Below are 27456 nucleotides of genomic sequence, written 5' to 3' on the forward strand. Positions count from 1 at the left end.
GCATCTTTTCACTTATGTGACTCACTTCAGGCTTCGCTGGACTTTCCTCCTGTTTTTCTTTACTTCTGCCTGCTTTCCTTCGTGTTTTTCTTCATTTGGACACTCACTCCCGTAGTGCAATGCTGCAGTACAATGCAATGCTTGTACCTGCATGATTTTAAGTAATGTGGACAATGTTATGCTAAAACTCCACAGAATGGCATACAGCTTTTCAACTGATGAATGTGAATTCACTGTAGCCTTACTCAATGCGTTCCAGCTTTGGAGAGATACATTGTAATACTGGAGTTAATTTAGAAAGTTAATAGCATAAATTTAAGGTTAGAGGGGTGGCCGGCCGTAAATTCTTGAGTGTGCTTTGTTTTATTTGATGTGCAGAGCCAAGATTTGCAGACTGTCAACAGTTACCGGACATCCATGAAAATCTTGTTTTTGAGCCAATAGTATATTTTATGGAATTGCTGAGGCAATATGGTCCCTATGAATACACAACAATTGGAAATGTTATGGTGACACCTTGTCATTGTCAAAATAAACGTCTTTTTATTATAAGGACATATCTATAAACTCCATATCCTGGCCCATCTTCACCCAGTAAGTGTCTAACTCTGCCTATATCACCATCAATACCATCTCACAGTGACACAATGCTGATAAGACTGATGTCTAAGCCCTGATCATCTAACAACTCAACCTGCTGGCAAATCTTTATCAGTGCATCACAGAAAACATGCCATGGAGTGGGTTAGCAAGACAAATACCGACTACAGAAAAGTTCTAAAGCACAATGCTGCCCCAGCGAGGCTTCCGCCACTCTGACGTCACCTGTTGTCTATCATCAACCTGTCAGCTTCTGAGAAACATTCATACCAGCAGCCCTGTATTTAAAAACGGCTCTATTTAAAGAGTTGGTACAGCTGAACACTTCCTACCAACTGTGTGAACACCTCTAGCCCTCTTGGGCAAATATAATGTGCAATATGATCCGTCACAGAATTGAATTTGTTTTAATGAGCAAAAAAACCCTTTTAAACTGCCAACATTCCTCTAACCTCTACTGATCTGCTTTTGCTCCCAACAGAGACCATGACGACCGCCACCTCCCCCATCCTGTTGAAATGGGACCCCAAGAGTCTGGAGATCCGCACCCTGACTGTGGAGAGGCTTCTGGAGCCCCTCGTCACGCAGGTAGTTCAGTTAACACTTGATGCAAATGTGACAAAAAAATAGCATTGCCGTTTAAACGATAACTGGAGTCTTCTGTCTCACTCAAATCGGTTGATGTCTTATAATATATGTACCAACAAGACAAAAACTAAATCCAAATTCATAGTTTTTGACACTCTTACTGATTGTAAACAAAAATGTAAGTCTTCCAAAGTATGACGGCAGACATTTTGATGGATTTATAAACACACGACACGTGTCATAGTTCAGCATGAGAACAAATGGATTACTTTCTGGTTGCACATTTGTTGGATGACTTGTTGAAAAGAAGCTAAACTGCATTGTGTTCCTGCAAAAGACTTTGACTCATCGCCTCTGACTTTGTTTGACTTCTCAAGCTGAACAGATGGCTGAACGCCACTTTGTTCACCCTGGCTTATTGTGACACACTCCGTGACTAGGGTTGGATATTGTTGATACTTTTTGAAGATTCTGATTCTAAATTTATTTATTGAATCTGCCTCGAATCGTACTTAATCCTGGTTCAGATAACAGTCGTATTATTTTACAAAGAAAAAAAAGAAAACGCGTCTTATAAGTAAAATCCACCTGTAGCTTTGGCAGATTTAGTCTTCTATCACAGTATTGTCATGTGACTCAGAACGTGTATTACGAAGGCCTACAAAGCAGTAATTCATTCGTTCAAAGATTTTAGATTGATTAATCGTATCAAAAGCACCTGAATATACCATCAACTGCATCATTGGTATGGAACAATATGAAATATCCATGTCATGATTATCCGGGCCAAAATAATTGCAATTCAAAACATTACCCAGATAATCAACACAATATGCTTAACATTCCTAAAATGGCTCCAGAACATACTGGAATTATTTTGCTTTACATTTTGTTAAGAAACATTTTCTCAGTTCACAGACAGGACACACATCGTTTTTAGTGAACAACAAACAATCTGAAATGAGGTAATGATAAATCACAAGGTCCCCCTGCATAAATAAATCAAATGAATTAATAAAAATGGCAACATTGTGTGAGTCTGGTCTTCTTCTTGATAATTCCTGTATTTTTTAAAATCAGGCCCTATTTTTCACTTCCATGATAGCGAGCTGGACACCTTTTTTAAATCACTCACATGGACGACATTCACGATTATCCCAATAATGTACATTTTGTGTGATAGAAACCTGTATTGTCCCATTCCTTTTGCATTAATTACTAATTATAATGACCAACTGTCAGTGTCTACAGTGATGAATGGCTTATCTCAAGCAAGGTTTAACCATTGCACATTCTTTTTATTACTGTGCGAACAGGAAGAGAAACCAATGTGTACCTGAAAGGCGCTGTAGGATTAACATGATCCCCCCCCCCCACCAGCTGGTTTGTCACACACAACCATCTAAGATGCCGTTATTGGAGATTGTTTAGAAAAAGGCACTTCCAAAAATACTTTGCAGGTCATTGGATGAGCCATCCATCAATCAAACTCTTACCGAAGCCAGTTGTGAGAAGAGCAAAAACAACCTTTTTATCAAAAAAAAAGCCTTCTGCGTTATTCTTTGCTGCTCTTTCAATAAAGAGATACTCCCCAGTGCTGATATAACCGATGCTATAGCAGCATCTATGCTAACCTCCTCAGGAGCCGCAACTGTTTAGAACAAACAGTCGCCTCTCCGTGTCGTCTCACACACACTGAAGCCAAACCCATAGCTGCCAGTAGTTCCTCACAGGACAGGAAACTGGCTTGCCAGACACAAACGAATCGGAAATCCCTCTACAAAATCAAGCAGACTCACTCTCAGTATAGTTGCAAAATGAACACAGACTCCAGGCGGGACTGTACCAATTTATTCCAGAAAGACATCTTTGGCAACTGTCCTGTTTCCCCAGGATGTCTTCATAAATCTGCTTCATTGCAGGTAATGGCCGATCTACGGACAGTGGTGGATAAAATATTTTGAAAGGCTAGATTTACTTGCAGCCTGGGACTCGCAACACAACCTGTTACTCTTTGCTCCCCTAGAGAATGTATTGTATTGTCGGTATTGATTGTAAACTTGTTGCCAGCTTTACCTGTTGCAGCAGAAATACACAGCCCTCTAATCTCCTATTGTCACTTTTTATTCGTGCTATCTTTTAGAAACAAGGGATTACTATAGTGTCTGGGTTCATCTTAATTCACGCGCAGCACCCCTTTACACCCACTTATATCAAAATAATTCTATTTGACTCGAGGAAGTCTCAAATCTTGACACCCAAGTCCACGGTCCTAAACAAGATTTTAGAAAAAAAGAATAACGTGAATGCTTCATAACTCTGTTTTAATATGGATAGCCTTGAGACACTTCAATAAACACAATACAAAACGCAGTTGTACAGTAACTCATGAAATGCAACAATGCAAATTCCGACAGTACAAACATAAGTAGGAATGCATCTTGTTGTATGTTAAATATAATGTCTTTGCAAGCTGTTTAGGGTATCCCATTCTTCTGTTTGAACAGATGCTACTTCATCAGTACAGAAACCTCCACTTTGGGGTTGCGTAATACTGGAGCTCTCGTGAGTCATCCGAGCTTTTTGCACTTCTTGTTTATTGACACTGACAAATACTGTCCACTGCACCACAGAGGTGCAGGCTTTGGGGATACAATCTCTTCAGCGTTTTGATGTTCATATCAATGTCAAATCAGCCAACATAGGCCAACCATAGAAGATATTGTTAAGCTAGGAGTTAGCATCTGTGCAGGCATGCGTCACTTCTTCAATCCACTTCAACAGAACAGCTGACGTGTAACATGCTTAAATGCTTAAATCCCGAACAGCGTATTCACACTGGACATGCTTGCTTAATACATTTGTTTTTTTTGCTGAACCAGCTCATTTTGTGCCTCGACAAAGTTCAGTTCATGGTAAATAATACACAGTACACAACCCCATGGTTTCCATTCAGACGTGTGTGCTGTGTGTAGTCTGTCACCCACATCCAGTGTGTGTTCTCATGAGAGGCCATCAAAGTGATAGAGAGGTAATTACTTATTGTTAGCAGGACAAAAAGCTGAAAAGCTTCCTCTCTCGACGCATAGCGATAACTACTAATTACTTTTTATAGCAATGTCCCGGCTGCCCTTACAGCCAATCATGTGTCTGACGACCAAACTGTTTTGTGTACTCCCATTGAATTTATCTTAATTAAAATCTATTTTGCTGTTTTTGAAGCAGTGATCCCTGATTTTTTTTTTTTTTCAGACGGCTTCATTCTGACAATAATGATCAATTTAGCCAAAATAGAAAAAACAAAGAGCTGCAGGTCTTTTGTTCGGACAGATCTAGAAATAATAATCATCTGATCATGTCAGAGGTATGATATCGGGGAGTTTTATTAGCAGTTTCTTGACACTGAGATTTAAATTGAGAAATGTAATCTTTGTATAACTGCTTTTTAATTAAATTAACTGTTACTTAATTTGCTCCCTCCATCTGACTGTTACCTCTCTGAATATATGGATATTACAGTAAACAATGATTCATCTGCCGTACTGCTTAATAATTGTAAACCGCTGTAAAGATGCTGCCATTGCGGCAGAATGCCTTCACTACACCTATGGGAATAAGCACAGCCGTCAACTGTGGTAGTGCATCTTTTACTGCGATTGCATTGGACGCGTGAAGCGTTTTTCGGATACGACCGAGAGACTGATTGTTTTTCCTGTCAATTTGGATGATTCAGTGTTTTTGGATGGAATAAAAGGTTGCCTCGGAGGACAGACAAGCCCGGCTCACCCTGACAGCGCCTGAGATAGCGGGCTCATTTATCATGACCAGCTTCTCTCACCCCTGCTGGAGTGCTGGCAAGTCCAACACTGAATGGGCTTACTTCATCACTGCCTATGAAGGCAGCATACTTCAGATATAGTAAACATTTTTATACTGCAGGCAGTAGATCTTTTTTGACAGAATTATATAGCGAGGTATCCCTGAGAGGCAGGTGGAGCCAAAAAAGTACACTAGAAGTTTGACTCGTTTAATTTACGACGGTCTAGAATATATTCACGTTGATATGGAAATGTGAGGGCACTGAACAGAAACCAGTTGAGTTATATCTAGTTTCCACTTTTTATAATTTGGCCGAGAAGATGATGACAGAACTTCGGCACTTGGCAAACTTTCGCTTCGACTAGCTTCACTTGCAGTCAGTGGATAATCTCATGCAGTGCTGTTGTGGCTCTTGAGGTGCATATTCAAGTGAAATATTCATTTCAAACTTTGAATTCAACTTTTGACATGTAAAAATGTACATTATGTAACTTTGCAAGACGCCGTTCTTGGCTTCTGGAGGTTGAGGGTCATTTCTTAATGTGTATGCTTGGTATTGAGAGTTAAAAAGTGAATATTTCATATGCTAATGAAGGATGTGTTGTTCCTTCCTTGTATTGTGGGAAACATTATGCTATCCTTTATAAACAGAAAATATATTTAGCTGTTCCATGATTCTTTGCTGCAATATTTGCGACGGACTAATATCTGTCTCGCCAGTAAAATGTAATGCCAGCATGTGGGTGATAATACATGTATTTCTCTGAAATACACAGAAAAAGCTGCTCATTGTATGCCCTAGTATAGACAACTGTACAAGGACACTGAAACTTGCTCAACAGTTGTCCAATCATGAGAACATTAAAGCATTTTTAGATATTGTCACATTGTTTAAAATTGTTGGCATGCGTGTGCACATGGATGTATCCAAACAGACACAATCTATAAGCTATCAAATAAAAAATACTTTATATCAGATTAGTCATCAATGTACAGTTATTCTGTGACAAACAGCACATCATTGCATGTGACAAACAACATTTAGAATTACATTTCAAAAGGGGCTTTTTGGGGCTGACACCATGTCAGTGTATTAAGGTGAACTGACTGTGAGCATAAAAAAAACCAATAAAACAAAAAGCAAGCCTTTCCATTCCATGCGTCTTGGTGCTATTGCTGCTAATTTAGTGGATTTGCACTTCTGGTGAATGTCAGTGTGCTGATCCCAGAACTCACATGTAGTGTTTCTCGTGTTGTTTCCCAGCAGTAGCTTCTAATAAAGGAAAAAATCTCCAATGCAAATATTCAGGGTGAGAGGTGTTCATCATTTCAACTGTCAAACTGTATTTCATCAGAGAAAAGTTTCTCTTCTGCTCCGCCTCTCTCTCTCACACATTGGATCATTAGTTTGTCTGTTTATTTAGTTTTTGCTCACCCATTTCATTTCATCTTGACTTGTTATATACACAGAAAGAATGGTTTGTTTATTTGGCTTGCTTTGCTTTATTTGTTGTGTGTGCTTATTGGACTATCACTTCAACTATAAATATTCCATTTACAAAAAAAACCATAGACAGCACCCATCATTTTTAATAAACTATTCAATAGGAGTTCCCTTTGTACTTTTTTAATACCAGGCTTGTTCCTGTCCACCATTTTTTGTTAACCAAAACAAAAAAAATTGCTGTTTGGTGCTTTCAATTAATACAATACAGCAATAGACACATTTTCTGTTAAATTAATTATCTTTAATAAACAAATTCAGCATTCAAATTCTGGCCAAATATGACTGATTTGCTACGAGAATGATTACAAATAATTATCATATTGAGTCATAATTAGGATTAAACATTCAGTTGAGACATTTCCGCTGTCTGTTCAACCGTGAAGAGTTAAAATGATCCAATATTATTTTTTTAGAAAAGCAAAGATGAAAATTAAAACATATTCATGTAGCAGAAATGGATGTTTCCTAAAGTCAAAGGAAGATCCTTCAACGGTTGAAATTCAAGGAGGCTTCGTCATTAAATCCCACTGAAGGACCGTTCGAATGTTGAGGATGCTTTGAGTTCTACCGAGGACTGAGACCTTCGTTTAGAGGATTTTGAAGGATGCACCTAAAACACCCACAACAATGTGCATTATTCACTTCCTGTCCCAAGAGTTGGAAACGGGAAATATGCTACTAAACGTACAGTCCGCCAAAATCTGAAATTGCCAATCCAGTTGCTGATTCTTTATACGCATATTATATCTACAAGGCCTCATTTAGAAGTGTGTTGTGAGCTATTAATAGCACTGAGGCCAGCAACAGCAGAGAGACACAGCTGTAGAGCCAGCATGTTCACACGAACTCTGTGAATTAAGGCTTAATTTCGACCAAACCAGAGTGGGCGAATGAAGACAGTTTTGATGACTTTTATTTTGTTTCTGTCGAGTTTAAATGAAGTGTGTTTTCTACAATCAGCGAAGTAAAATGACTGTGTTTGTCTGGTAGGTTTGAGGAGAGGAGAGTTTCTTTTTACATCCAAGGATGTGATTTTAGAGCCAAGATGGTTTTGATGCGCTCTGTTTTGTTTCTGTCGTGTTTGAATGAAGTGTTTTTTACAATTGGCGAGGTAAAATAGCTTTTTTCAATGCCTAGAGTCTGGTGGCTTGTTTTGTATGTTTGAATAATGATAACGACTTGTGTATAATGTTTTGACGAATGCAAACTCAATACTCCAACCAGAAATTGCTTTGTATTTTATTCTCCAACAACGTGTGCTCTCCGATGCTGTGAAGGAGTCTTGAAGTCGCCTCTGAAGGAGCCTGCTTTTAATACCCGTTCTACCAAGGAAGCATTCCAGACGTTGAGACTCAACCCAATGTCAATGTTGACTCGCTGTCTCCTGGATGAAGGTCCCGTGTTTGTTTGACCCATCCACCACCACTTCTACCAACTTGCATTCATTTCCTGCCATAAAAACGCATCACTACTGACAGCTTCTCTGCCTTGAAATTGTAAACGTCTTTCATTCAGGAGGAATCTGCAGTCTGAATTTGTAGTGTGCAGAATAATTGCTGTCAGAGGTCGTTTTGCTTTGAGGCTGTTGTTTAGTTATTATGCAGTCAGATGCAGCAGCTGAGGTGCTCGTTTGCACAGTTAGTTTTTAAATTGAGCTCTTGTTACTGTGATGTGCATACCAGTTTGATTGGTCTTAGAGATTATGTCACTTATGATGCTTAATTGAAAAACTATTCTTTAGTTTTGAATTTAGCCCGGGAGAGTCTAGCCACACTGAGTTCCATTGTCGGTGCATTGCTATCATGTTTATCAGCCTCACGTAGCTGGTAAAGCCACAGAAGAATGTGTTGGCTCTTACACGGTTAAAACCCCCTGATCTCTCCTCCCTAATTCCGCCTCTTGAATGGGATTCCCACATTTGGGATGTTTGGTCGTTGACATTGCATTCTGCTTCCATGGGATGCAGGTCTGTCCAGTTTGCTGGACCGGAGAGAGCTATCTAATAATGTCCTCGTTATTGTCTCTTACGACAGGGGCCTCTATTTCCCATGGTTGATTTTAATACACAACATAGATTCATTCATGGTGAGTGCTCATGCCAAATTCGTTTGTGCAACATTCCTCTCTAAATACATTTGATCTCAGAGGTCATCTCTTTACCAGCTCTGTATATTAACAGAACTGATTCTGGTCCAGCACTTTATAAACTTCTTCAAATGTGAATAACTTCTATTACTGTATATGTACACTGATACTTGCAGAGCCACTGTGGGTTGTTAATGAAGGCCTTTAGGAACAAGTCCTGCTTTGAGGGCAGACAAGAAGTCAGAATGGGAGTGATATTGACAAATATAGTTTATTAACAGACAGCACACTGATGAGGAAGGAGCTGTCTGTGTTGCTGCTTGTCTAAATTCACATGAGCCATTGTTTAGTAGTGTTTGGGAGAGGCAGCAAAGCAGTACTATCCTTATTTATTTTGCTTTCCTTGGTTATTACTCTGACAGCTCTTTTGACTTCAAAGCCTGCTAATGGGCTAGCAGGGCACCTGAAGGGTGTAGTTGGCTGTCAGCAGTGGATGCTTTAACCCCCTTTTGTTTTTGCATGTCATCTAAGCCCAAGGTTTGGCTCCTAGCATTGGCTGGCACCCGACACACACACACACACACACACACAAGTCAAGGGGCTTAACATGAAGGGAGGCGAGACGGCGGCAGCAAGGGGATTAAGGCTTCATGCTGCATCACTGTCATAATCCATTAAGCTCGCGGAAAAGGAGAAAGTCTGGACCTCAAACTGACACTTTTTGGAGGCAAGAAGGGATGCTTTACCTCTCTTCAGAGTTTTTACTTAAACTACAGAACAGTCTTTCTCTAAAGGCTGAAGAGGAGTCATGATTTTAGGAATTTGGCAACCGCTTGTTGGCTACAGCAGCTCGCTTCGGAGGGGAAAACAAAATAACTCCTGATTTAGTTTCATGACTCTTTTATTGCAGTGATACATATTCAGATATAATGAAGTTGTATCATGGGCCTTGGATGCACAGAATTCTACGTCACGATAATTCGCTACATGTTTCGGGTAGGCAAACTCGTTACAATATGCAATTATTAAGATCAATGTTTATGATGGGATATTAGAATTCAACAGAGGCCACTCATTTTGGGCTTTTACAGCACTGGCAGACATCTCCATATCCTTGTGAAAGCCCCTTCATGCTCTTACATATTAATTAAATAGATCACAGCAGCAGCAGCAGCAACAGCTCCTGTTAGCGGGATGCTGAAAATAAATGCAGTGTTGTTTCTACACATTGATCCCACATACATGTACACTGCAGGAACTTGAATTATTCTCTTTATATGTTACTCTTTCATTTTATCTTCATTACTGAGGCTCTGTTATCTCCTTCACTCCCCTTTCTGTACATAAGTGTCGAGTAACACACACACACACACACAACCACAATGCATTTAAACTGATGTCCTCCTGAGAAAGGGGATGCAAGTACGTATTGTAATACTTAACTTTTACAGAGTAGTGTGATAAAGATGACATCTGTGTCATAATGCAGAGTGCCCCCTGTTAGCTTATGGCTCATTACCTCTTCCACTGCCTCAGGGTCAGTACTGGATCTTGTGAAACATTTTTTTTCTCCTGTCTTCGAACTGTATCTTCTGACAACTTGCTATGTCAGCATATGGCTTGCCCTAGGGTTCTGAAAAGCAGCCATGCACAGATGCTGGTTGTCCAATGTCGCTTTGCTTTTCTATCATAGAAAATATACCCCATCAGGACACGTTGGTTTTTAGCTCTATTATTACAAGCACAGACTCAAGCCACTATGATGCCTGGTCAAAAACAGTCAGAACTTCATATTGTTTTTGTTATTATTGGCTTACTTAAAGGAGCAGTATGTAGGATGTAGTGGCGTCTAGTGGTGAGGTTGCATATTGCATACAACTTAACACACCTCCCTTTCCAAGAGTGCCTGAGAAGTAAGGGGCTTTCAGGTGAAGGGAAAACGTGAAAGGTTTATCTGTTCAGGGCTACTGTAGAAACATGGTGGTGTAACATGGCGGACTCCATGAAGAGAACCTGCTCCCTATGCAGATATGAAGGGCTCATTCTAAGCCAACAGAAATGTAATGATTCTTAGCTTCAGGTGATACACTAATAGAGCTTTGCAGACCAGCTGCTACATTCAAACAACAAAGGGATCGGTATCTGTCCTATATGGATCATCAATTATTGGCAATTAGTATCTGCGGCAAGAAAACGTGAACAGGGATGTTTTGTGCTGATCCGATTTTTGATTCGATCCGTGACTCTGATCGGTGATACGAGCCGAACTGTGAGTTTAAGGATCCGTTGCACCACTTGTAACAGTTATAATGGGTTGTAATAGGATACATTCACTCACCACCACCACTACCACCATCCATACAGGTTTGCCTCATCAGATATTTTGTAAACCAACATAAACACACACTTATACTCTTTATACTGTAGTAGTGCCCTGGACGTATATGACTGTGACATAATGCCACTCAGCCTCATGCTGTGAAGATGCTGAGCAGATCTATGGGCGAAACACAGCTGATCCATTTGGGATCTTCAAATGACTCTGACAGTGAGCCAGCAGTGGCCCTGCCTCCCTGCTCTGTGGTATGTCTGTAAGAGAGAGAGACAGGGAGGAAGAGGATGAAAGGGAAAGAAGCAGACAGATAATCAGAGATTCTGAGTGTCTGCATATTTGGCTGGGAGCAAGATCAGCACAGATGTAATCTAAATGAGGCTGAATAGTCTAAAATGACTTTCTGCTTGTTGTTTCTCTTTTCCATATTTTATATATGCAGTTTTAAATCATTTTAATTTAAATTTCCTCCTTACGGCCACCTTCTTCCCATATGACATATAAACCACGGTTAACTTGATTATAAGCCATGAATAATTTACTTGCTGAGCTCAACTGCTAAACTACTTTGGTCTACAGTTCTCTTCCAGTTTTGTCTCACTTTGCTGCAGTATTTACTAGGCAGAGTTAGTGTTCACTATACAACTTTAGCTTTGCTTCCCTATAGAGAGGTGTTTGGTACCTCTGTAGGACGTTGAATACTTTGGTTGCATACGACTGATTGAACCCATTAATTACTTTAGTTTTGTGTGGCAAATATTTCATCTTATATAGTGCACACTGCTTCACTACCTTACTTACAGTTCCAGAGTGCAGTTTAACTGACATTGTTACATTCAGGTTGTATTAGTAATCACTCCCTATTTACTACATAGTTAACTGTGTTACTGTCCAAATTCTGAGGGATGGATTCACAAAAGGATTGCTCTAAACCTGCACAAATATGAGAAATGGAAACTGTGTGATTCTAAAAGCAAATAGTGAATCAGTGGTCCCGTGCTATTTGCACGTATTTGAATTAGGTAATATGCATACTTTTTGCTCAAAATTGACCCTTTTCTATGCAAATTTACATCGCAAAAACAGTCTAATTGTAAAAGATCAGTGCTAATAAACACAGGCAGTTACAGTGAAAATATTAGTGTCTTCAGAGAGCTGGCGATAACTGAAGCACAAAGGGTGTCACGCCCAGACTTTACTGTGATCATGGCAGCAGTGATTGTAGCTCGGCAAAGGCACCGTCGTGCTCCGCTGAAACTCTTTTTGTTTTTCAGGATTCAGTGATAGGATGCCAGTCGTGTCATGGAACATTTAAACATTTAAAATAATTAAGTGTGCAAAATCTCTATTTACTGCTCACTATTGAGTGAACTAGTACGTGTCTTTAAGGGAGTAGTGAATGAGTAAAGGAGGGAGGGATTTCGGACACATCCCAGTCATTTTTAAGATCTGTGACCAAGAAAATGCAAGTATCGTTTTTCGTCTTGAGGTCAAAATACATCGATAATTTTGTGATTTGTTCAATCAAAGTTTGCTGCAACATTTCCTTAGACAGTCCCAAGTCTCATTGTGAGCAAGGAAGTAAAAAAAAAAAGTGGGAAGGAAGGTTACAGTGAGAGAGAGTGCATGGCGACGATCACATGCAGAGGATGCCCAGTAGAGTTGTCAGTCCCTTTATTAGTTTACTGGCGCTGGCCTGCTGTTTGGGAAGCTGTTGTGCACACTACACTGTAGGTAAACATGTCCTCCGATGCTACTGCTGTATCATCGCATCCAAAGCTCACAGCGCTGTTATATTCCCACATGTTTCCTTGAAGCCGTGTTTTTGCTGCACTAATTTCTTCAACGCTCGTCATTGTGACCACATCTCACGCTTGAAGCCATTTCAGAATGAGATTTTAGAAAGCTTTTATGTGGCCTGTCTTTGAAGTGAACGGCATCTCGGATTGGCATATTCTCTGCCATTTGTTGTGAAGATTACGTGAAACCTCAAGGCATGTCATGCCAAGATTAAGCATCAGTCAAATGAGGACTCATTGGCATTTTTGCCACAGAAATAAGCAATTTTAACACTGACATCCAGTCATTTCTTATATTCATATTTTAAATGGAGGTGGAAAGTTTGAGTTAAAATGCATCGTTGCTGAAATGTTCTAATTAGCTGGGGTTGCGCAATGATTTTGAAACCCACTCTCTTTAGATTAGTTCCCAAAGGACTAATCATTGACTCTTTTTTCACACACACACTCGGTGAATGGTATATTTAGGTATTTCTTGGTAACCACAAAAAAAATGTTCTTTCCACAGAACAATGTGCTCCACTAAATATTTGGATCCAGAGATTGGGTACCCCATTGGGCTTTTTGGAAAAGTGTCCTTACATTAAGTGTTGGCAGGATATATTGTGTAGATCAACTGTGCATCATAAAAGGTCTTGTCATGCTTCAAAAAAAGAATTTAGTAACCTCATGGATAGCAAAAAGACATCAGTGGTGAGAATGATAATGAAGGAGTGGGACGATCAAACCGAGTATAGGAACATGGGCTACGAGGGTTACTAATGAGGGAATAGTATGGATGAGACAGAGACTGTTGCACTCTCCATGCAGAATGCAGGAGTTCTGCTCTCAGAAGTTCACCTTGTAAAATGTGTGAACCACTAATGTCGATAACACCATTGATATTTGTTACATTCCATGAGTGCTCATCACTTAAAGTAAGTAAAGTGAGAGTGAGGCCTAATGTATTCTTGTGGGGTAGACAATGGGTGGATATACAGAGTCAGTGTATCATTGTAAACTGCTAAAAAGTTCAACAAAACTGCAGGTAGTTGGAGAAACCTGAGAATTCAGGGAAAATACATATACAAGTAGGACAAATACACCTAAAAAGATGCAGATATTTGAACACCAGCGCTATGTTGTATTATTCATCAGTTTTCCTTCCTATCCATCACTGCGTGGCACTGTTCCTCTGCAGCATTCATCTCCAGGCTTTAAAACGAAGTATGCTTCCAGGAGGTTTTATGAGGATATGGTTGTGAAGTGAACACGCTGCATGCTTAAGAATGTCAGAGCTTGACACCACTGCAATGTGACACTCCGTGCTAAAACCCTTCCTCTTTGCCACTCAATAACCCATTCAGGTACTTATGCTCGCTAATCCGCACTGCTTTGCACTTCAGCACTTGTTAACTTCAAAAGATGTGTTAAATAACAGGGTATAATGAAGAGTGAGCACAGCCTTCAGCCCAAAAAATCCAAGATACCTTTTTATCAGCACCGTTCAGGAGAATATGAGTAGATATGCAGTATATTTGCATGTTTTTCTCTGTAAATGTGAAATGCAAGTGTGTGGAGGTCTCTGATCTCTGCGTTGATAATATAGTGTGTATTATTTTCACTTTGTGAACACACCCTTGTGCAAACAGGTTTCTGTATTGTCCGTCTCACAGCTAGGTGATTGATCCACCCACTTGGAAAATAGAGGACCCCCCTCTTGCGTTTGTCCCCTGAGCTTTTTCACAGATTATGCACTTTACACATGGACATAAACGGCCTCATTAATTATTCAACAGGGAATGTTATATATATCACTTTCTGTAGGAGGGGGCCAAAGGTTGACATGAATCTCTCAGGAGCTGTGTATGGGTATGCATGATGATGTGTGCGTGTGCAGTTTGGCTACACGTGCACACACATGCACATGGCCTTCGTTAAATGTTCAACAGTTATAGTGCATCACTCATCCGTTGGATGCAAGTCTCAGAGGCTGAAGGTGGAAAATTGAAGGGCTGCGCAGAGCCGCGGGGATTTATTACTGAGTGGACAGTCCACTGGCGAGGAAAGGCTGCGTGGCATTTAATACTGTTGATGAGCAATAAAACGGGAGGGAAAGGCACAACAACTCCTTAGGCCCGAAGGAAAGGTTAGCCTCACCACTGCCGCAGAATAATCACTTACAGTGTGTGGTACCTGTGAACGGTTTCCCATCTCAGCCTGAATGTTGGAGGTGCTTTGATACCTCATCGCTTTGAAAAAAACAAAAACATTGTCTGGTTCTGTTAGATAGAGAGGGACTTGTTGTCCAAACACTGAATTTCCAGCGCATTTCCATTTTAGATAAATAAAATCGGATCTGTATGCAAAGGCTGGGGTAACAACTTGATATTACCGTCTGTTAGCGGTGAATTTTCATTCCAGCATAATATTTCAGTGTCCAATGACGTGCAAATATGTGTTATCCAGTCAGCAGTGAGCTTCCTTATCTGAGTCGCAGGCTAACGGCCTGCATACTTGAGCAGCATTTAAAAGCTGGGGCTAAATTTAAGGAACTCTGGCAGAGGCATGACTGCTGATGACAAAGGTGTGATAAATAAAATGGAGTTTGACATGGTTGGGTTGAGGTTGGGAAACCGCTAAAAACATGGTGCCACAAACAGCTAAGCTTCATTCTCCACCATGTGTTTAAACAGTATTGCAGTAGCAGGGAGTGTTAATTCAGGCCAAGACAAACGAGTCAGAAGCTGTAATTCATCAATCTATTAATGTGTTGCCAATGAAAAGACAAGCCCATCTTCCTTGTGTCTCGTTGGTTATGTTTCAGCCATTTTTGTTCTCATTGTGCATCTGTGTTCTTGTGTCTTTCCTGTCCAGTGACCGTGTCTTGATGCGTGCGTGTGCGTGTGTGTGTGTGTGTGTGTGTGTGTGTGTGTGTGTGTGTGTGTGTGTGTGTGTGTGTGTGTCAGTACTTCCTCACACAATCAATCTTTCGGGACATTTGGTAATGTTCTTTGTGGAGAGTACTGACCCAGCAATGGCCTGTTATCCACATTCATAGTAATCCGCTGTCCACAGTTTTGTGCAATATTTGCCGCGTCAATATGACAAGTGCTGATTCTGTTCAGCTGCCAGTTTTTAATCGATATTTTGTTTTTTGTGGACTGTCAGTCTAATCCCTGTGAATCTCTGCACTCATGCCCTGAGTACACTGGTAAACATAGTGTACCATATTCCGTGTTCCGTTCCGTGCTTTGTGTTCTGTGTCCCGTTCCGTTCCTAAGCATGTTTTTGTGCGTTCTTATTGTGTTTAAATCTGTCCCTTGGAGAAGCACAGCATGAACATACCATGTTAGAAGCACCATTTAGTGATAACGCTGCGTAGGACCGCTGTGGCTCGGCTCATAACATAATGAGCCAAAGTGGTTTGTGTATCAGCACACAGCCAGGCCAGACTTCCTGTCTTTAGTTGGCTAAGAATTAAATATGTTACATTGTTGCATCATAAGATATTTCCTTATCCTTTTGTACCTTTTGTATGTACGTCCAGTCATATAATTCTAAATCCTATGATCAGATTTCTACGTTTCAGTCTTTATGTTGGTTTACAGATTCTGATATTTTTATATGCTTAGTAAAAGCCAATTATGTAATTGGCTTAAGTAATAGAGACAACTCAGTGGAGTTATTCCCACGAGTCACTGCCTTCAGTCATATTAACACATACACATACTGTATATTTCACATGACCAGACACAGCTGATGTACACTGTCATTAAGTCTGTGACGGTCATTTGAAGCTACTATGCTTCCTTTGATTTTTGCCTTTCAACATTGCCGGGTGTTGAGAATGGAACACAAAGAATCTGATGCTTTACCAAATATCCAAGAGCACTCGGGTCTAAGTTTAAAGCTCAATACTGGTTACACAGCCTATCTATGACCGTAGTCTACCAAGTAAAGCTTGTGGTGTGTGTGTTCGGGGCTAAGCCTGAGGCATGACATAACTTGTGGCTGTATGGAAATAACCACAGTGTGTTTTAGCATAAAGTCCAAGCTGTGCTGCTAATACACAATAAATAGGCTTGCCCATGGGCAATTACCAGCTGGCAGAAAAGTGCAAGGCTGCCTTGCACTTTTCACTGGATTTATTTAGTTTCGCATTAGGCCACATTTGGATGAACTCTGCAAAAACTTTATGCCCCACTTCATTTATTTTCGCAAAACTTCTTTTGTTTCTACCTCTTCCCTGATGGATTTGATTAGTCTGTGTTTTCCTGCAATAGTTATTGACGGGTTGAGACTTTTTTGTTAAAGTCGTGACATACACAACATAGCTTTATGACACCATTCATCATTTGACTACACAGTGCTACACTAGGCCCTGTGGCATTATGAGAGAACAGGATGGATCCTATGCTGCTCTATCCTAAAATAGCAACATGTATCGAGTAAACAAATCTGCAAAACATAACCAGTCTAGCTTTTGAACGTTAAAAACGGCTTGCCAAAACTGCGTCTCCCCCGTTAAACCACAATTTACGCACAAATCGTTATCCACATTTGTAAACCCTATTTTTTTATTTCTTTCTAGTACATGTATTACATATTTGTGACCATTTTGTACCAGGGTTGACGAATTACAAGGTCCTGTATTGTGCATTTTTCACTGTCACACCATCATGAGGCTGATTGTGAGACTTGAATACCATGTAGCCATTGTTAATATTATTGGTAACACCTCTGCTTTTCCTACTATGATGAGCCAAAATGTCTGCTGTGACAGAGACCCATAATTCATGTTTTTTATCAGTTTGCAGCTGTTTCCGCTGTATTTCTTTTGAGCTCATTCTGAGGACATGCGGCGAGGCATCTGCGTGCAGCGAGATATCATAAAAATAGAACAGTTAAATCTGTATGAAGGTAGATAAATTAAATTTGCCTCAGTGCATCCTGTGAGGTTATTGCGGCATAATTAAATATACATCAAGCTTTTTTTTTTAAGTCACTGTTGCAGAACAAAGCATCAACAAGCTTTGACTTTACTGATTGGATCTCTGTGGAAAGCTACATGACATATAACACACCCCGTGTATTCCACGGCCCAGACCTGTGTTAATGAATAAATGAGCAATTGAAGTGCAGATGAATTATGTAGACCCATAACTCAGTATGTTCTCATTCTCTGTTGCAAAATGCATGATGTAGGTATAAAAGTTGGATTCAGCCAAGATGAAATAAATCCATACACTTGACCCCTAATCTCCGAGCTAACATATCTGAAGAAGGTAGAGGCTGCAACAGACAGCACCCAAAGTTTGCAGTTTGCCTACAATTCATGTCACTGTGGGATTCTCTAATATAATTACTACTTCCACAGAACTGCATCCATTGAATCTCTGGGGCTTTGCAGAATTGAATAAATCCCTGAACTTTGTTAAAAGGCATTTATTTTAATTAAATTATTAAAAAAACATATAAGTCTTATAATTCAAAAATCCCGTCCCACGTTATACATCCAGTGAGCTGGTACCCTGGACACAGAACCCATAACATGAAGCAATTACAAACAGCATGTGATCAAACGACGTATCTTTCATCCCAATGACTACAGACATATTGACAGCCGTTGTGCCTGTTGGCTGCTGCTGCCCGTGGATCTACTGTGTAATGGTATGGGCAGCCAACTTATGGATGTCATTAGCCAAAATGATTGCCCTGCTTGATTAAAATGGCATTATATTCTTCAGCTGTTTTTCAAAAGACCAGGTGCACTGCAAACATTATTTCAGCGTGATGTTATTGCCACCATGAACAGTGCCAAATAAATGAAACTTATGTTTTTATTGACGCTGCAATGAAGGCAGATGCCTCCCACGAACTCTACTCTTCTAAACAATGAACCTCAATGTGACTTTATAAAGCACAAAGTGATCATTGATGAAATGATATTAAACATCCAACCTCACGCAGGTCTAGGCTTGTATTTAATTGTCCAGTGGTGCATTTATTAAGCTATTCAAATAATGTACTCCTTGCAAGTTATGTGTAGAACTGTGCTTCCTGTCTTCTCTTTGACTGGCTACCTCGTACTTGTGGAAAGGTCCTTGGTCCTAGGTCCTCGCTCTTTCTGTTATACATTAATGACGTGAAATCTATTTGCGTACATCACTGTTTTCTCTATGAGGACGACTTGGCTTTACTGGTTACCCAGAAGAAGAAACCAGGGAAGTGATGAATTGAAAAACATCAGTAACTAACTGAAAATTAATTGTCTTTGCACCTTGGGAAAACTGAATCTATATCATTTGCTTCTCAAGTAAGGTTGAGTAGATTCTTGGAGCTCAGTATTACAGTGGGCGACACTGTGGCTAAAACATTACCAAGGTGAACCACACAATCTAATTTCAGGCCCAATTTTTGGATAAGTAAACCCTGAGTTAGCCTCAGTTTTAATACAGCCTCACTTTGACTATGCCTGTACTACAAGGTGAAGAAGCAGCCCAAGGAGGATTAAAACTAAACTTCAAACAGCTCAAAATAAACTACTAAAGGTGCGACTGAACCGTAGCTCCATTTTCTCCCGTTGGCCCTTTCCAATTCAAGGAATTAAAAAGGTTGACGGTAGAAAATAGGGTAAGGCAGGAATTGTGACTTGCTCGTATAAGATTGTTGAAGGGTAATGAGCCAAGGTATTTTAAGAATTATTGTGGGATAGTTAGGGGCTCTCATAGATAATTAGCATGTGCAGGGCCACAGACATCGTGCCATGGAAGTTTAAGACATGTTACGGGCAAAATACCTTTCCCTACTTGGCAACATTAGAGTGGAAAAGACTTTCAGTAGAAATAAAATCAAGTCAGTCCTCCATGTTTAACCCTGCATTTGGGAAATGATTTAAAAATGTATGTGGGTTTATGTATGCATGGTACACATGAACGCAGGTTATATGCACTCAGAGGACTCTTTGCTGGGTGAGTCTAATGAAGTGTCCACACTCAAAGCTGCAGGGCCGCTTTATTGGAGTACGGGGTCGCCTGGTGAGGGGGCCACTGGGTGTACGTGTATCATATCATAGTTATGGATGTAAATAGGTGGACAATGTGTTATGCAATTAACTTGTGCATGTAGGTATAGTTAGTGTGTTGATGTTGTTTTCCTTGCTCTGTAGCATATGTATATAGCATATGTTTTTTTATGTAGCCTATGTGACTATTCATGACTGTTTTTTTCTATAGTGGCCTAATAACTATCAACACCATGAGGCGGTACAAAAACTAGCATACTGAATGATAAGTGGCTTAACTGTATCTGTGGTGTCCTGATATATGATTTAAAAAGACACTTGATAGCCAATCATAAAACAGTATTTGCTTTCCTCATTCCCAGGTGTATCAAAGACTCTTAGTGTAATAATATATATGTATAATATGGTAGCTAAAGGAGCAGTGTGCAGGATTTAGTGACATCTAGTGGCGAGTATGCAGATGGCAACCAACTAAAATATAGTTATCAATATTATGTTCCATTTCTGCTAAGAGATCCTCCTAAATCCTACACAATGTTCCTTTAAGGACCTGCGCTGAAGGAAATCACATGTTTTGCACCACTAGCTGCCATTAAATCGGCCTGGACACTGTGTGTGCTGTTGATTAGCTTGCTGAACAACAATCACAAGACTTCTCACTGCAGTCTGTGAGGTGGAACCTGAAAGGATAGGGAGTGTATTTGTTCATGTGTCTGTCGGTGGTGGTGGTGGTGGTGGAGGTGGATCTGGGCTTCTTGTGTGGTCAGAGGGGAGTTTGTGTCGCAGGTTTGTGAACGCTTTCATGTGTAAATATAATGACGAGTTATTGATTCAACAAACTTAGATTGGAATAAACACACGGCTGCACTTCATAATGAGCGCTCGTTCAGCTGTGGCAGGTGATGCAGAGCAGATGAGCTGACGGTAAACAGATGTATCAAAGTTAGTTGTCTGGGCGGCTTTGAATACAGATTTTAAAAAAAAACGATGTCGTTAAATAATGAATTATTTTTTAGTCCAAATAGTTTCAAAAGACTAGAGCGGTCTCGTGTCAGCCCTGCTATTCCTGACTGCATCCTGAGAAAGGACATACATCATTAACGCTTTTATTCCAGTCTAGAAGCCCTGAAGTACTGCAGCCGAGACGGGACATAACTTTGCTCTTAGCAGCTTTTTAGAGTGAAGGCCGTTTGATATAGTCAGCAAACTAATTATATCACCCGATTGTGCAAGTTCGGCTGCTGTCTGACCAAACCAAACGCATGTTCTCAGTGCATGGCTGTATTCTCTCCAAGTGCTTAACAGATATTTCTATACCATGAGGCTTGCATGGTCTTGAGTGTGAACTCTCCGACTGCTGATTAGGTAAAAGCTTTTAGCCTGAAGTGAGGATGTGTGAAATGTGTCTTTTATTCTCCTGACACTTCCAGCATCAATAACATTAACACACATTGTGTTTGCTTGAAACACATGTCCCTGCATGTCATCCTCCTGACTGCTGTGGGGAGAGATTAATAGTTATAGTCTAATACAGACATTTGTTTTGACTATAATAGAAGCTTTCATGGAAAGTATTTTATTGCATTTCTTCTACAAAACATACTGCAAAATGCTGACTTTACCCAAAACAATTATATAAATTGTGTTGGGTTCAGTAACACATCATCCTATTGACTCTTTGCAGTGTAGGCTCTCCAAAATCTATGACAGTAAATAACATTTATATTTATTTAGTTATTATATTTTGTTTTACAACGTTAGGAGAGCAATGCTTAAGTCAAGCCTGTGGCTGATCTCCACAATGGCAGTGTGCCATGACCGCCATAGCCAGGACTACTGTTTGCAAATGCATAAAAGCTGCACTTTTTCACCCTCGTGTTGTGTTTCACATGCTGTTAATGTCACTCAACCAACTGTAATGACCTCTCCTCTTTCCCCAGGTGACCACCCTGGTGAACACCAGCAACAAAGGGCCATCCAGTAAGAAGAAGGGGCGCTCCAAGAAGGCCCATGTCCTGGCAGTGTCTGTTGAGCAGGCCACCCAGAACTTCTTGGAAAAGGGCGAGCAGATTGCCAAAGACAGCCACGACCTCAAGGAGGAGCTCATTTCTGCTGTCGAGGACGTCCGTAAGCAAGGTGAGCTCGTTTGGATGTTCCTATGCAGACACAATTTTACATTTGACAGATATTGAGTGGAACTGAAATAATTGGCACTGCTGGAACCAGTTGCTGTAAAAAGGACTGGAATGCCAATGTTGTTTTCTAGCATTGAGGGGCTACCCAAGGAGAGTAATTGCTATACAAATTATAATGTTTGGAAGCGTATTAAGTGCTCTGACTGTCAGGATAAGTCAGATGTTTAAAGTTGTGTGCGCTTTAAACCGTTGTAGAGTTAAGAGTGGCAAGGCAAATCCATTAAATATAACAGATTAGTACCCATTAGCTTTGGGCTTTACTTGGCGCACGCAGCTTCATGAATGTAATGAGCCTAATTCTGGAGTTGTTTACCCTAAAGTCATGCATCGTTAGAGCTTCGACTGTCTGTGATAGTGGGGAGCCTTGCTGAATTGTAAGACATTAAAGAAGCCCACTTTCATTAGCAACAACTCTTCACTTCAACAAATCATGCTCAGTCTTTGGGGGAGCTCTCGCTCTCAGGGGTCAGTGTCACAGTTTTCAAAGTTTCTCTTCGGTCAGTGTGCCTTTATGTGAATCAGATGTTTGTCCCCAGAACGGAATTGGATTCCCCGTTCGATAACTGCATCAGCAGAAAGAGCAAATGTAGCTCAGCAAAGCGCATGTTGTGTTGTAGGGGTATTCCTCATCCTGCACTGTCAGCTCCTCTTGGCCGCCGCCACTGTTGAACACTGAATATATTGGCACTCAGCTCTTTTGAGGCGTGAAATTGACTGTTGCCACACAGGTCATCACCACAGCTGACATCAAAAAGGACAGAATCAATTGTCCAACCTGTTTGGCATGTGAGACAAAACCAAAGGAAGGCTGTTAAAAACAAAAAAAGGTTATATGGAAGACATTGTATATCTTTGGGCCTGTTTTGAACTGATGCTCATGAATAATTACACTGCTCGTTATGCCCTTTGAAAAAAATGCAATGAATGGAACTCAGTACCCTGCACCAATCTCAGGAAAAGACCTTGGTTGACCATCACCAGAAAACAAGATGAAAGTTAATGCTCCACATCTCTTCACCTTTTACTGCCATTATGAAAAGATGAGCACGCTCACTAGCCCTTCAGCACAGACGTGGGCTGCTGACGTGACACTCTTTTCATTCTTTCTTCATACACTTTTTTCCTAAGTTGGATATTATTACATGTCAGGGAGAATTATTTTATATTAATACCTTTGGACCTCTGAGGCCAGAAATGTGCTATGTTCACTGTACAAAGCGACCTTTAGCAGCCACTAGATGTGTCCCCAGATGGCATCATTGGCCTAGTTAAGGTCACTCTTAAATACGCCATCACCTCATCAGACCCGTGTCATCGTGACTTCATCATCCCAAACCCCTTTATCTTGTCATGATTCAATTATGGATGCTGATTTCAGACCACAGAGGGGTTCAGTAATCAGGCCCTTTGTACTGTCACTCCTCACTATATCACTGGGCTAGGCAGACTCATGGCACTATCAGCGCCAATCTGTGTTTGAGTGCCTGCCTTGTGTATGGATGTTAGGATGCGTCTGGTGCATTTTCACCTGTTTTTTTTGTGCACTCTTGCTCAGTATTTTCAATTAATGCTGAGAGCTGGCACTCTTACCCTGATGAAGGCAAGGTAGCTGAAAAACGTTGGAGTAAAGCATGGTGTACTGGAAACACTTTCAACAAACAAAAACATAATAAGTCTTACGTGAGGTCAAAGACTGTGCTGATGCCCCGTTCTACACGAAGGAAAAACCCCAGACTCGGCCCCACCCCTTCCTCTTATCACAGCTGATCATCATCAGATTAATAACAATAGTTCCCAAAAAAAGATTTTTTCAGAATACAAATTCAACATCCATTCATAAGAGAAAGGAATGTATTTAGATCCCACGAATGTATCAGAATATGATTTATAATCAAAACAAAAAATATGACTCCAAGAAATGGGTAGTTGTATAGTTGCATCAAAACTAAATTGTTTGTGGTAAATAAACATGGAAAAAGGCGTTAAAACAAATAAACTTGTATTAAAACAATAAATAAACATGTTTATGCAGTTTGTATTAATGGTTAGAGCTGTGAGGGATGCATTTTGATCAGAGACAAAGGAATTGCTGCTTTTCTGGTACGTTAGATGATCCAAGGTGAACTGGTTGAATCACAACTGAACCTCTTTGCAGCACGTTATGTAGAGGGGATGGCTCAGCACTCATGACCATTCTGTAAGTCTTCTAGGTTACAAGCTCATTGATTTCTGTGCTCATGTGGGTTTGAGTCAACTGGAGCAGGCCAAATTGAGATGTATTTCCTAACAAGCAAACACAGTTTCATGAGCTCTGAATCGGATGAAGCAAGTCAGTAGTGGGCCTTAAACCGGTTATTTACAGGGCAGACACAGATTCAAGGAACAATCAGTCATCTCAATGTAGTCATACCACGACCTCTGTCTTCAACTGGTGTTAAACAATGTATACATGCAGAGTGTGTATATACAGAATACACACATACATATACTCACTTACAGATGATCACATACTGTCTGCTATTGGGTGAGATATAATCATGTCTCCCTTTCCTCTTGTAGGAGAGACGATGCGTAATTCCTCGTCAGAGTTTGCCGATGACCCGTGTTCCTCTGTGAAACGTGGCACCATGGTGAGGGCCGCCCGCGCCCTGCTCTCTGCTGTCACCCGCCTGCTCATCCTCGCTGACATGGCTGATGTCATGCGGCTGCTGGCCCACCTTAAAATTGTAAGTGCGACCGTCACCTTATTTTAAAACAGATATACTGTTCCTCTTCCCGAAGAACTAAGTGTACTGACCCTGTGACCTCATAGAGATATGAAGCCATGGGGTTACACTTAATGGTTATGTTGTGTTAGAGTTAGAATACTCATGTTAATGTATGTAGCGTGCCTGGACATAACAGATTCATCCCCAAATCTGTTTTGCAACTGATAGAATCAAGTGTCTCAATAAGACTTGCAAGTACACTGGTGTTCGTCAGATGTTCAAAAAAAAAGGTCTTCCTCTGTTGTATAGTCCACAACAGCAATGTATGCTTTCATCACAGCCTCTGCAAACATTAGCATACAGATGAGGCATGGAGGAATATCCTGCGACCACACTTCTGATTGTACTGTATTAATATCATACTATAGTGCCTTGGTGTGATAAACCAAACATACCCCTCCCACTCGTCAGCTGTAGAGTCATTTGTAGAACACAGGTTTCGTAGTCCTTTATTGTGAAAATGGCTCAGGCTTTGAAAGAGAAGGTAATACAGAGTGTTAGGAAGAATGATATGCAACTGGCATGATCTGAATCAAACTCGGGCCTCCATGCACCTTCATTCACTCACTGTCTCTCTATCACACACACACACACACACATACACACACTCACAGTCCTCTCTTCCAAGCTTCACTCTTGAGGCCCACAGAGGGACTTAACTCTAGCCAGTATAAGCTATGCCATCAAAGGCCACTTAAAAGTTATCTCTCTCGCTCTTCTCTCTTTTCCATTACATCTGGTGCATCACTTTCATTAGGGATATAAAGGAGTTTAGAATGGGAGTGTACCCGTAAAAAGGGGTGGAGATTGCTGAAGTGAGACCCATTAAAAGTGCACAACTAAATGCTTGATGCTGTTAAAAACCCAGTTGCTGTTATTGTTTTACTTTAATGTATGTTGTAACATTTATGGTTTTATGCATGTTACAGAATCACACTATATAGATCAATGTATGCTAGTTTTCAAGTGCATCAACTAAGTGTTTTGGAAGATCCATTATTCTAGTTGTGTGTCTGTGTGTTACAGGTGGAGGAGGCCCTGGAGGGAGTAAAGAATGCGACCAATGAGCAGGACCTGGCAAACCGCTTCAAGGAGTTTGGGAAGGAGATGGTGAAGCTGAACTATGTGGCAGCTCGGAGGCAGCAGGTATCTGGAAGCTCCCTGTCTTCTTCTCTGTCTTTCAAAGAAAAAGTAAATTCAGGTACAGGGAGTTCCTTTAGGAGAAAGTGTCTACGCTCGGGCTTCCTCTGGCTTGGCGATTTCTAAACTTCATATGTAGGTTGTAAGTGCACAGCAGATTATTGGTGAACAGCTGAAGATGCAGTCAATGGTTTAATATTGTATGAGTTCAGGCCATTGTAAGAAAACGCTGAGACGAGGGAATCCTGTGACATCAATCAGTGAATAGCAAAAGTCATTTAGTGTCAGATTCTGAAAAATATATTGGCCAACTCCATAATGATGTGCAGTTATATCTGCACATCAGAGGCTAGCTTTCATAGCAACACACACATACACACACGCTGCCATCGTCATGTGATTAACAAGATGATCATATTTTTCTGGAGGGGGGGGGGGGGGAAATAGTTATTTAAGCAGGAAAGGAACCTCATCAATTATTGTACTAATAGTTGTGAAGTTATTCAACCAGGATTGCAACACATTCAAAGTGGTTTATTTCATGAACATATTTACGTTTTATGTTATTAGTTACAGCTGATAGGAAATAAAAAGCGTAAGATTTTAGCAAAACATAAATGTTGCAGGTTATTACTGTATGATTAGTTTTACCTGAAATGTACGGCAAATAACTTAAAGCTAGAAATTCCATAGCACAGTAGTGTTTTTTTTCATAGTATTCAAAATAACTTCATCATATGACTGTAAAGGAGCAGATATCCGCATCAGTGCTTATTTCACCCAGGAGAATAACACATGAAAGTGTTGGAATATCTAGCATGGCCCCCAGTGTGACAAAAAGCTTTTAGAAGATGTGTCCCCTACAAGTGTCATGTTGGCAAGTGTCCACCCCGCTGAACTGTCCCACAGCAAAACACTGAGCTGAATTCCACCCAGCTCCAGGGTTGCTGTTCTGCTGACACTGCCCTAACTTTGTGTGGTTGGAACAATACCAATCCAGATGGGACATGAACTTTTGTTTCGACATGAAATGTCTTAAAATGGGATCAGTTCATGCTCTGCTTGGCTCTATTGCGAATCATTGATTCCGTCAACGGTGCTTTTTGCAGCTCTTGACCAATATTCCACACATACATAATACAATATACAAAATACTGCACTCTTTTGCCGTTACATTTATTGTGTAGGGTCTTTCTTAATTCTGAAATATGCGCTGACCTTTCTTGAAGGACTGACTGGTTATTAGTGCTTACTTGAGAACCTTTATTGCCTCCTCAGGAGCTGAAAGACCCCCAGTGTCGAGATGAGATGGCAGCTGCACGCGGGGCCCTTAAGAAAAACGCCACCATGCTGTACACGGCCTCACAGGCCTTCCTGCGCCACCCAGATGTGGCGGCCACACGTGCTAACCGGGACTACGTGTTCAAGCAGGTGCAGGAGGCCATAGGAGGCATTTCCAGTGCTGCTCAGGCCACCTCACCCACTGACGAGAAGCATGGCCATGCCGGCATCGGAGAGCTGGCTGCTGCCCTCAACGAATTCGATGTAAGTCAGCAAGCATTATGTTCTTCTTTTCAAATACTACACTTATATATATATATATGTGTATATATATAT

At 40.7% G+C, this 27456-nt stretch overlaps 1 protein-coding gene across 3 annotated transcripts in view; it reads left to right on the forward strand.

Moving 5' to 3' along the window:
* LOC116396721 (catenin alpha-2-like) overlaps window positions 1–27456 on the forward strand; it is a 186766-nt gene that overhangs the window by 21394 nt on the left and 137916 nt on the right. For all 3 annotated transcript variants that reach the window (XM_031871499.1, XM_031871500.1, XM_031871498.1), the window contains exons 2-6: window positions 1082–1188; window positions 21677–21872; window positions 24491–24657; window positions 25726–25845; window positions 27118–27384. In XM_031871499.1, coding sequence (XP_031727359.1) covers window positions 1087–1188; window positions 21677–21872; window positions 24491–24657; window positions 25726–25845; window positions 27118–27384 — 852 coding nt within the window. In that variant the 5' untranslated portion in view covers window positions 1082–1086. The remainder of the gene's footprint in view (window positions 1–1081; window positions 1189–21676; window positions 21873–24490; window positions 24658–25725; window positions 25846–27117; window positions 27385–27456) is intronic.

This window comes from Anarrhichthys ocellatus, unplaced genomic scaffold, assembly GCF_004355925.1.
Source record: "Anarrhichthys ocellatus isolate YVR2014 unplaced genomic scaffold, GSC_Weel_1.0 scaffold58, whole genome shotgun sequence".
NCBI lineage: Eukaryota > Metazoa > Chordata > Actinopteri > Perciformes > Anarhichadidae > Anarrhichthys > Anarrhichthys ocellatus.